At 45.9% G+C, this 12,413-nt stretch overlaps 1 protein-coding gene across 1 annotated transcript; it reads right to left on the reverse strand.

Annotated features, from left to right (window-relative positions):
• Positions 1-5,994: 5,994 nt before the first annotated feature.
• On the reverse strand, positions 5,995-8,656 carry LOC139339492 (frizzled-8-like). The gene has a single exon (XM_070975139.1). It carries the CDS (start codon positions 8,435-8,437, stop codon positions 6,692-6,694), a length of 1,746 nt encoding a protein of 581 aa, XP_070831240.1. The 5' UTR covers positions 8,438-8,656; the 3' UTR covers positions 5,995-6,691.
• Positions 8,657-12,413: the final 3,757 nt, after the last annotated feature.

Here is a 12,413-nt window from a genome sequence, read left to right on the forward strand (position 1 = left end):
AAGCAGCAACATGGAGTAACTTATCGAGATAAATATCTGTATTCACCAGCCAAGGAGACAAAACAGACATGGAGAGTGAATATTCACCTGGTGGCTTGAGATATGATGAAAAAAGTGACATTTTGCACTGCGTCTGCAAAAAAATTGTGCTCCCTGCTTGTTCCACTGCCCACAAGTGGCCAAAAAGTCATTCAGTCCACCTTAGATTATCGCCTGCAGCGCGAAGGCTCACAGGATTTAAAAGTAACTGAACATGCAAGTGTTCATACGGTAAAAGACAGTCTGTACTTTCAGCAGTGAATCAAAAATCAGCCGCTTTTCTCAAATTTTTGCTTCTTGTTTTCATGTGACAGTGTTTTTCATGATGCATGCTTACCAAATGCTATTTTTTGTAATAATAAAAACACCTAACTGGTCAGTTAGATCATGAAAACGCAGCTGATTCGTACTGTTTCACTTCTGTTCGACTCCCTGAGCCACCAACGCAAACACAGGCTGACCTTGATGAAGCAGCGGTTACAGTTTTCAGCTGTTGTCTGGATGACTGAGCGCTGGCAGCCACAACAGACCCACTGACCCGACCTCTGACCTCTCACATGACCCAGCCATGACCTGACTGAAGCCAACCCTGCTCGGACGACATCAGGCCTACGACCTCCTCGCCGCCATCCTTCAACGTTAACTCAGACTGCAAGCAAAGCCGTTTGACCTGTATGATACAGAAAGCGCGTGACTTCACCTTTGATAAAATATTTTGTATTAAAGATATTTTCTTAAGTCCAAAAAGTGCCTCAAGTGCAAAAGGTTCACAACCTCAGAACAGGAAAATTAGACTTTAAAGGAAAGAACTGTATCATGAGAAAATGTATGATGATGAGAAAAACTCTCCACTGAAGTGACTGTTTTAATTACTGGAATACAAATTCTAACTCCAAAACAGTGACAGTGAATGCAGCAGCACAACCCCTGAGACGCGTTACCTCCACCGCGGCCGTGACCCTAACACGTGCCTCATACCCTTCCCATTCTTCTTCTGCTGTGGTATTTAGGGCAGCTAAGACATGCAGAAACACTAGCAGGGTGGCCCGCGGTCGGTCGGTCGGTCGGGCGCTCAGAGAAAGGATCGTACTGTCACTGGTGGGGGTCAAGAGGTCGGAGCAGCGGACCTGGTGACCCTACACATGCGTTAACCCACATCCGCACAAAACAGGGTCCCTAAGTATGTGTCTGTTGTTGCTGCCCTTCTCAAAATGTGTCACACAAAACACACGCTGAAACAGTTTTGACAGCTATGTGTCCTTGGCAAAATCCCAGCCACCTCGTCTGTGTTGACACATGGTCTAGTCATGTTATCAGCCATGTTAACGGCAACGCTTTGATATGCAATCCATAAGAAGATCATATGAGCATTTTGCTTGAACAAACTCTTTATATACATATATATAATATACAAAAGTATATGGACACTTTAGGATTAAGCCCACGTGTGATCTCATCCAAAAACCAGCTGCTGCTACAACAGCCTCCTCTCTTCTGAGAAGGCTTTCCACCTGATTTAGGAACCTGGCTGAGCTCATTTACTCCCATTCAGCCACAAGAGCATTAGTGAGGCCATCCATCAGCGCTGGGTGATGAGGACAGGCTGGCAGGCCAGTTCCAGTTTGTCTCGTCTTGTTGAAAAGAGGCCTTCCTGAAGCTGCTGCTACAAGGCTGGAAGCACATTATTGTCTTAAATATCATTGTATGCTGTCGTGTTAAGATGTCTCTTCATTAGATCTGAACCGAAGCCATGAAGCTGCCAAAGCACACAAAAATCATGTACAGTATATTTTCAGCCATAGTGTAAAATGAAAAATACTAATAAGTCCTAAATTATATTTTGTAAAATGTGGTTATTTCTCACTGATTTCATCAACCAGAGCTTTATTGTTGAAATCTAGTTCTCAATCCTTCAAATGCTGGTACATGACAGACCTCCTCAGGTAACCTCTGCCCGCACAGATCTCACATTCAGAGGACAGCGTTGCGTTTTCTGCCATCTAGTGGCCAAAGGTAAGTATTGCAGCAGTCGAGGAACAAATGGACAGTAACCACTGCAGTGTGAGATTTTTCTATACCAAATCAAATATGCTGGTGGATTGGCTTGATGATTTGATAGTGTTTAAAATAGGTGGAATACTCTGCTGAAAAATAAAAATATTTCTGGAACATAAAGCCTCTTCCTTTTAGATTAAACTTTCAATGTTGCTTTTTCCAACCTAAAAAAAGACAATACATAATATTTCATACATGTGTTTGAGAATACACCTCAGTGTTTACCCCTCAGATGTGTCTCCATTTTTCAAAACACACTATAACGTCACTTTATTTAATAGGAAGTTAATTTCAGAGCCTGTTAAGTTATTGGCAAAAGCATCTGCTGGTTTCTGAACCTGAGGGGTCCCGTCTGTAAAAGAGCATTCAATTCTCCAGCCTTTAAAAAATGTAAAAACTTGTGTCATGTTCATGTCTTCAAGAGAGGTAGATATCTCATTCAGAAACAAAATGCATCGTATGTGCACTTTGTGCTGCACAGCTGTGTTCAGACATCAGCACAGAGCAGAATATTAAGAGTCGGTGTGTCCGCTGCGCATCGATCGCCTCCTCATCTGAAGTTAATGCATCAACCTGCATCCGCCTCAGGTGCAATAGCACTCTCCCATCTCATGGGTGACAGACGGAGGAGATTGAGAAGCAGGAGGGAAAGCTCGACATTGACTACAACAGCGCATCAGAGGTATCAAAGGCATGTCAGAGGCATCAGAAGTATTGATTACCCAGCATCCTCTTCACCTCTGCGGTTGTAGTTTAGATGGGTGGGTGGGTGGGGTTGGTCCCCGATGGCCACGGCTCAGAAAACAAAATCCATTCTGTCTTCCTTTGATGTTGATGACAGAGGGATTGGAAAAAGTGATCCAAGAGTGTTGGTTTGGTGGAAAGGAAGGACGAGTGTCTTCGAGTTCGTCTCTTTGTTTGACTTCTTGTCCACAAATTCATTGATTGAGTCTGAGTGTCTGACAAAACTGCTCTTGAATATACATCTGCACACATCAACCACCTTAAAACATGAAACTGAAAGGCTGCTTGGGTTGGAGAAAGCTTCTAGTCTGCTGTGTGTCATTTTAACACTATATTCAAAACCTCCATAAAGATCCACAGGAGACGTTACACAACCATCCTCACACCCCACGTCCTCTGCTTATGTCAAGTGAGCTTCTCATCATGTGTAAAATTGGTGCACTGCGCCTTTAAGTCTGTAAACATTCACTATATAATCCATTCAGGCGGGTCATGTGTCCCAAACAAGCTTCAGCTAATAACCAGACATGAGCAGGATTTCTGTTGTCTGACAGAATTGAAGACGTTTCCTTGTCTGCTTTCTGTTGCCCCGGCAGAAAATGCCAGAAATTACAAACACGACCTTTGACCTCTCACCTTTGCGCCCCACAGCCTGACTTCTCATGCATGCATGTGAGATGAATGAGCCTTTAAAATGTTTTTATCTCACTCCAAATCTTAATGACTTTGGTAATCTTGTGAGTTTTAAGCTAGCAGCACCAGCAGGTCCAAACTCCTTCATGTCAACACTTCTGCTAATGAGAAGGTGCTTAAACTGAGGAACACCATCAGCCTGATGACTGCATGTATGTTAAGAAGATAATCTAACATTCGTAAAGTTTGTCTTTTATTATGCTAATTGTTAGCCGTTAGCCAAGTGTCAATGCTGTGTGTTTAACTTGTTTCCACTGCAACCAAATAGCCAATAAAGCTTCTTTTTGCAGCTGTGTAGTTGCTCCCAGCATGCTTTGGGGCAGAAAGCAGTGAGGTCATCTGTCCATCACGAGGCGTGTCAGTTAGACCTCGCAGAAATGTTTGTTTTAGACCGCATTGTAAATCAGCCGTGGCGTGACAATAGCTGTTATTGAAAGCAAAACGCTTCCCACCCCGCGCTGTATACACTGTGAAATTACAGGCTTTGTGACCTTTAACAGCCTGTGTGAGCCATTCAGACATCTTAACATGATTCATTTCAAACCATTCAGAGTCAGACAGCTAATTCCATCATTAGACAAGGACGGCCTTCATACACTTCCTAATTGGATCCAATGCAGAGGACCTGGGTTCGGCTCTCTCTGAGGAGTCAGCGCCTTGTTTATGTTCGGAGGAGACGGATCGGGCACGACCCTCAGCCCATTTCCTCTGTTGATATTTTACTTCTGGGCTTGAGGGAACATGCCCAACCCCCTGCCACCACACACACACACACACACACACACACACACACACACACACACACACACACACACACACACACACACACTGGAAAAGGAAACTAACTGGTCACATGGTCAACAAGCAGCTGCAGAGCGATTTGTTCTGATTAGACAGAGCAAATTAAATCTGCTGTCTCTTAATTTGATGAATGCAGTAACTGACAGAGACAATTTTGACATAAGGTTGTCACAATTAGTCCTCTGTGTGAAGAAGCTGATTTATGCATTTCATAAATGTGTTCAGCAGTGACTCTTTATTCAAACATGCCAAATATTTCAGACTTAATTTGGGTTTTTTTTAAGCACAATTTTTGCAATGTGATGTATCTGTGCGGCCATAAAAACAGGCAGTCTTGGATTATTAAAATAGTAAAATATGTTTACACAAGCTTAAGAAGAAGCTTTGACATTGACAGGTTATGAACATAAACTAGAGCAGAAAAAACGACATTCTTTCTTTCTGCTTGGATAAAACTGAATATTTTTACGCGACATCAAACTTTGTGGATGTGTGCTGAACTGTTGAATTCACGCTTTGTGTGCTTTGCTGCTGTCTGTCTGTATTCAATCGTTTGACCACAAGGTGGCAGGATGATGCAATTTTATACGCCTCTCTTAACCCTGGCGTAGTGTAGGGCCCTCTCCAGAGTTTTGCAGCACATCAGGCTTTGGCGCATCCATCATTTGAGTTTACGAATTACTGAGAGATGTGCATAGTTTGAAAATCATTTTGTGGGCACAGACTATTTTCCCACTTTAGAGGCAGAAATTAACCCCACCTACGCGTATTGCAGCCATTACGCACAAACATTAGGTGATACTGACAGTTCAGAGTGTTACACTTTAAATGGACCACACACAGCATGGCCGTAATTACCTTTACGCACGACAGAGAGGGTGTCAGCCTGCAGTTACAGTGTGCGTGACCCGCCTCACCGGCATCTTAATTATAAACCTGAGGCATCTCTACACTGTAGAGTCCACCTTATCAAGAGTAAAACGAACAGTCAGTAAACAAGCACGCATTGTCATGTGCGGAGCAGCAGATGCGCGCTCCAAAATGCTGAAATTATTCCCGACGATCTCCCACTTTGAACAAAACCGAGCAACAAGCTGATGAGTTGACTGACTTCTGGGATAAAGTAAAACGTGCCATATTTAGCCCGGATCAGGGGTTTAACTGAGGACAAAAGACATGAGTTAATAACAGGACTAAAGCGCAGGGGGCATCAAACTGAGAAGACCACCTGTAGTGCCTCCATGGCCATACTGATGTTGTCCCCTGCGTCTCACAGCGTGTGAATCTGCGACACCAGGGAGGTTCAACAAAAGGTTTCCCCCGCGGCCTCAAAGACGAGTTACAAAACAAACCCAGAACTGAGCCATTACGCACAGACACACTGAGGTCTCATCAGCAGAATATCAGTCCACACTACTCAGGCTGTGTTTTCAAATCATGCATCACAGCTGCTTTCAAACATTTCAGTGACCAAACTCACAACAAGGTTTTTGGCGAGAATGACCAGGACGCACGAGGAAATGTTCAATAAAAGTTGTTTTATTCTCAAAATAAAGTCTTCTATCAAAGTGGAAATTATACATATTTACAATCTCGTAAATTTTAATATACAAATGTACAATATATGTACACCAATAATTATATAAATACACTTTACGCGCTAATGCAACCCGTATGAGACAGTATTAAGGCATTGATTCGTGTACGTGTAAATCCATCTTGAAGTGAAAAACAGCCCAGCCTCATTTCCAGCAGAGCAGTTTGATTGTGAATCTTATAGTTAAGACACAGCGGTTCTTTACAGTGAGAAGAAGAGGAGCCTCAGCCATACCTGTAACCTATCGACAAGGAGGATCTTGTCAGCTGTACGCATTCAATTAAGCCCAGATAAGACTCTGCATTCTTCGTGCCAGGTACATTGTTCTGCTGCTGACAGTCTCATTATTTAAAGAGAAGCCATTAGGCGCTCATTAATGTGCTAATTACAACACGCTGATGGACAATCCCAACACAATTAGCCCCCTCCCTTTCCCACCCCCCTCTATTCAAACCCATGGACGTCATTTGGATAAGGCAAGCAAGGAGCACTTTCCATAAGTAGGAGTCCAAACTGAGCTTCTAACTTTTCTAAGCAGAAATGACCACAAATTCAAAAAGAGTTCACATTAGGGGAGTGCTCGTGACCAAAGGTTCGCCTAAACTGACAGTTTTGTGACTCACCTTGAATCATTTCAAAGATTAACCGCACAAAGCATTTCAAATCAGTCTTTATGCCACTTTGTGAAGAGCTGACACGCGCTGGTTTTAAAGTCTTTAGTGTCAAGTGACATAAGACGCATTTGAGTGGGGACCCCCCTGTTCAAACCCGGGATAGTGGCATCTGTTTGGGGCAGGAGACCGAGCTGGCCGTCCCGGACCTCCAGGTCAGTCCCGTGCTCACGTCACTGTACATGGAGCCCGCGGAGGCTTTACTCCCCCAGCAGCATCGCGTGCAAAAAGTCCTCCAGGAGTCCAAGGTTTTCCCGGACCAGATCCAGGCTCCTGAAGTGATGCCCACCAGGAGGCACATAAAGTATTTCAACATGAACACAGCATAGTCCGGCCTCTGCCTGTTCGGGTCCGTCAAGCACGTACAATTGTGCGTAATTTCCCACGTCTGTCTGTTGTGCTGCTCGTAAAAGTAACACGCCACAATGACGGTGGCCGGGACGGTGTACAAAACTGTGAAAACCCCTATCCGGATCATCAGCCTCTCCAGTTTATCAGTCTTTGTGCCACCTTGCTTGATAACGCTCCTGATCCTGAACAGCGAGACGAACCCGGCCAGCAGAAACATGGTGCCGATGAACAGGTAGATAACCAGCGGTGCCAACACAAAACCTCGCAGGTTATCCAAATTCTGGTTGCCCACGTAGCAAATCCCAGCCACTGAGTCCCCGTCCACTGAGCTCAAAGCCAAAACTGCGATGGATTTCATGCTGGGGATGAGCCAGGCGGCCAAATGAAAGTACTGTGCGTAACTGGCGATGGCCTCGTTTCCCCACTTCATACCTGCGGCGAGAAACCAAGTGAGGGACAGGATCACCCACCAGATCGAGCTGGCCATGCCGAAGAAGTAAATGAGCAGGAAAACGATGGTGCAGAGCGCAGGACCTGTGGTTTCGTAGTGGATGTGTTCAGCGCCGTTGTCCCTGTTGCAGGCCACTTCCTCGTGTCCGGCGATCAGTCTGACTATGTATCCAACGGACACGAACATGTAGCAGGCGGAGAGGAAGATGATGGGGCGCTCTGGGTACTTAAACCTTTCCATGTCGATTAAGAAAGTCGCCACAGTTGCGAAAGTGGAGATGAAACACAGGACGGACCACAGGCCAATCCAGAAGGCGGTGAAAGTCCTCTCTTCCTGGGTGAAGTAGGGGTTGTGGCACGGCATGGCGCAGTTCAGGATCTGTCCTGTCTTGACGCGGTTGTGCAGCGGGTGCCCGTCGCTGGTCACTGGCACCATGGGCGCACGGCAGAAGCATCCCGGCTCACACTGGGACGTCGCAGGTTTGTGTTTCCCGGGGATGCCGCGACCGTAGCTGTTCTTCTTCCTGGGGTTGTACGGCTTCAGGGGCCGGTTGGTCGGCTTCGCCACCACGGGAGAAGCAGTGGTGGTCTGGCTCCGGTTGTAGTCCATGCACAGGGTGTCCTGGTTGCCTTGCTCGGGCAGCAGGTCGCACCTCATCCGGTCTGGCCATGGGAAGCCGTACTGCCTCATGAGCGGCGCGCAGCCAGCTTTGGCCCGCTCACAGACGCTCCTACACGGCGGGAGAGGCTTCTTGTAGTCCTCCAGGCAGATCGGCGTGTACATGCTGCAGAGGAAGAACCGCAAGTCCGGGGAGCACTTTATCTCCACCAGCGGCCAAAACTGGTGCACCTCCAGGCCGGCTTCGTCCTGCGTGTCGTGGTTGAACTGATTGGGCATGTAGGTGTAATTGTAGCCGATTCCTTTGCACAGAGGCACAGATATCTCCTGGCACTGGAGCTCCTTTGCCGCCATGCAACCCGTTCCGTGCAGGACGAGGGCAATCAGCACGCACCATCCCGGGATACTCCTCTCCATCGTTTGTTTTCAGTGCGCGATTCGTCCTCGACAAAGTGCCAGCGAACTTGCGCTTTGCAAGTAGGCTGCAAGTCCGATTAATCCAGAGATGCTGCTGAACTCATGCTAGAGCGCAGAGAGTTTGTGACGGTGCGCAGTGTCTGTATATCCAACAACAAGCGCTTAGTTTTCACGCAGGCTGGGATACTGACAGTCTCCTCTCTCCCTTTGTGTCGGTGTAACACCGTGGCTCTCTTTACATACTCAATAGTAGGTGGGTGCGTTTGGTTTTATACCGGCGGAGCGAGGACACTCCCCCAGCATGGGCGGGGAGGGAGAATAAGTCAATCAAGGGTCTCTTCTATAGGTGCTTGTTTAAAATGTTCATCCTGGAGGAAGGGTTATAATCACTTTGTTTACCCCCCATTACAACACACACACACACACACACACACACACACACATACACACACACACACACACACACACACACACACACACACACACACACACACACACACACACTGCCCTTTGCAAACCAGGAAAAGGGGAGATATAACACAATAGAGACATTAGGGAGAAATGTAATTAGGGATGCAGACAGTGGGGAGTAAACTAACATTAACCTACCAGACTTATCAGGATGGCAGGATACAGGATGTACCTGAAAGCACCACTGAAGCAAACTAAAAATAAAAAAAACTTAAAAATATGTTGTTTTTTTGTTTATCTTGGTGGTTTGCTAAGACCCAGAGCTCATACTGCAGGCAACTATTTATTTACTGCACATCACTTCAACTCTCTCTGTGTCCATTTTGCTAAAAAAGCTACACTGACAGAATATTACTGTCAATATTTTCATTACTTACACATAATATTTCTCATTAGCCTGAAAATACAACACAAGCAGGACAGTGAGAGGAGCGTTTTTCAAAATAAAATTCAGAAAGTAACATGTGAGTATTTCTAGGTTACGAGTTTACTGTATCTACTGCCCGACTACACTAAACTGCAATTAAACATGTGGCACGGCTAATCCCTTCGATCCCATTCTTTAAGAAGCCTGATAGGCCTGTACTGAAAGCCACACTGGTCTGCATCTTTGCTGGTTCCACTTCTTAAAATTTAAAACTGTCTTTTAAGAGAAGTCTTTTTAGTGTAACCAGCCACTGTGCTGCAAAGTTTCTGAAAAGCCGATGTGTCAGTCATTCATTAACAAATGTTTCTGAGTGCCACAAGGGAGCACTAGTCTGATATTTGTCCCCCTCCCTCCGATCTGTGGCCTCAGAGTTGGCTGCATGTGTGAAGGACTGAAAGAAAATGTGCCTCCATGCTGATGAGTGACAGCCTGAGAGCGCGTCTGCATGCATGCAGGAGAAAGAGTGGGAGAATGTGTGTGTGCTAAAGGAGGTTAATGTGTTCTTGTTAGCCCACAGCAGGGGGTTGCCTTGGTCTAAAGGGAGGGGGCTGTTTGTCTTAAAGCTGGTGCCAATGTTTCACTCGGAGCATGCTGGGCCGGCGATTACTGCGACGCACCGCTGGGCCCAACAAACAGGACCGTGTGTGTGCGTGTGTGTGTGTGTAAATAGTTTCAGAGCTCAGCTGAAGGAAAATAAGCTAACATGGGCAGATAAGGCATTGTGATAGCACTAATTAAAGTCATTCGCACTTCTTATTGGATTCATCAGCTTCAAATGGAGCTGACACAGTTTGGCAGACAGGCAGCATGTTTCCGTTGCACCGGTTTTATCAGAACCAATTAGTCCCAGACACCAATATTTGCTAAAGGATGCTTGTTGTAGCTCAGTTTTGGGGTTCCAGCTGGGTGGGGTGTGTTGTGAAAAGATAATTCTGATGGAGCTGGTGAGCTGGCAACCCGAAAACGCTTTTACATTGAGTGCAAGATACTGTCCTGTAACTTCTTAGCACTCCCTGTATTCTCCTATTTGGCAAACAATGCTTATTTATATGCACATTTGTACTCATTATCTCCCATCCTCTCACTGCAAATATACAGATGCTGCAAGCAAGCGGCACAACAAACTGTTGCATGTCATCACAGTAATCTTGGTTCCACCACATAAAGGCTGAGAAGTTTGCCATCCAGCGCTCACGAGTGCTTTGGGAGTCAGATTGAACCGGCATCCTGTCATCTTCTGGGCAGCCTCAATCATCACCCTGTCGAACTCTTCCACAACTAGTCCACATTGTCACCAGCGGCCCCTAAACTATCCCCCAAGACCTCAAGCTGAAGCCAGTGTGGACATTTTCCATCAAAGTGTTGTCCAGTGTCCAACAAACATGTACAATCATACAATTAACAAGCCGCGAGGATACAGTTATGGGTGACTTTGCATGTTATTCAGATGTTATTGAGTTATATTGTCCTGAGCACATGAAATGTTGTGCATATGTCACCAGATTATAATTGAGGTGAGGAGTCTTTGCAGCAGCTTTAATGCCTTTTTCAGTGAAGCTGAGACCCTCATTTGTGATTCTGGATTCCACAAAGCTCACAGCTTCAGCTATTTTCGGTATTACTTTCATACCAGCCACCGCTTTGTCTAAACAGGTGGAACATTTTTCTCATGATGGACTCAGACATTCCCATGTCCACGCAGGGACTTTCTGGGCCGGATCCAGATGCCTCACGCTGGGCCAGCCGTCTCCAGCTGAGCTGTGAACCGCAGGTGAAAGTCGCAGGAAACAGGTGCCGCCTCCTCCTCCCACCAGGGCGAACAGAGGAGCAGACTGGGCATCGGTTACACCGATCGCTCTCTATCAGAGTGGAACCCGTATTGATTAACAAGGCTGATAGACTCGGCGGCCCCAGCCACCAACTGTCGAATACGCCTCCCACCTTCTGTGCGCGACGGCGATAGTGGGTTTAGGGTTACGGGCTGGCCCCCTGCATACCAACTCTAAAGGGGTGGAAATGGAATTACTGCATCTGTTTAGAAGTCAATTTCTGCATTCTCCAAGCTGCCCACCCTACCACTCCTCTATCTAACCTCCCTTCTTGCCCCCACCGATTCTCCCAGGGCTCTCAAAGTTCATGACGGCGAAGAAAAAGACGAGGGAGGGGGGTTCTCACAGAGTCACTGAGGCGTGCTGTGAAACTCTGAAATGTTTGTCTTTGTGACCTCCTCATGGGAAGTTTGGCCTGGCGATACTCTCAAACTCTACTGTCCTTCTTATAACACAATGTGCTAACTTGGAGCTGATTTGCATAATGTCGGTTAACGTCGGCTTGTACCATTGTAGAGACACACAACCCCAAATATATCCGGCCTCTGGTGCTGCTAGCCAATCAGAGCAAAGGAAATACATCAAATTAAAAAAGAAAATAAGAAATGTTGAATGAAAATGCTGCTAAAATTCACAAAACAAAGATGTTGATTAGTCCAAAGTTTGGAAATAGATGTTTTTTTCTTTATTTTAAAGCAGAGATTTGGAGCTCATCTAAACCTCTCTGCAGGTTTTTTCATGCATGTCAGCTCATCGGGACGTGCCGCCGTCCTGTTTCCCAGCACTGACATGCCAACGCTTAAAAAAGCAGCTGTTTTATTTACAGTCCCTCCTCAGACCTGCTACCTTGACTACTTCCTGGCATGAACTTCTGGCGTGAAATGATGTGATGCTGCAAATCCGTGTTGCGTTTAAGTGTCGTTTTCTGGCTGGTAGAGTTGCCACCGTCCTGTACCTCCCATTCTTTCATAATGACAGGTGACTGCTGGAAGCAAATGGAAGGAAGCAGAAGGAAATTAAGGCCTTGAGAGATTTTATCAGCTATATTTCAAACATTTGCAGATTACACAACACAACAAATGACACTGCTGTAGATACAACCACCTCAAAACAATCTTGATTTTCCCAGAAACCAACCTGACCCAGTTTCAGTGGACCCCACAGCTCCTCCTGAATATCCTTGAGAAGCAGGCAATTAAATCAATATTTAAATAAAGTGTCGCCCAGGTCCCCAGGGTAATTTAGCTGA

This window comes from Chaetodon trifascialis, chromosome 11, assembly GCF_039877785.1.
Source record: "Chaetodon trifascialis isolate fChaTrf1 chromosome 11, fChaTrf1.hap1, whole genome shotgun sequence".
NCBI classification, from domain to species: domain Eukaryota; kingdom Metazoa; phylum Chordata; class Actinopteri; order Chaetodontiformes; family Chaetodontidae; genus Chaetodon; species Chaetodon trifascialis.

Excerpts from the sequence above, each read along its gene's own strand:
- LOC139339492 (XM_070975139.1), bottom strand. The coding sequence starts at position 8,437 with ATGGAGAGGAGTATCCCGGGATGGTGCGTGCTGATTGCCCTCGTCCTG.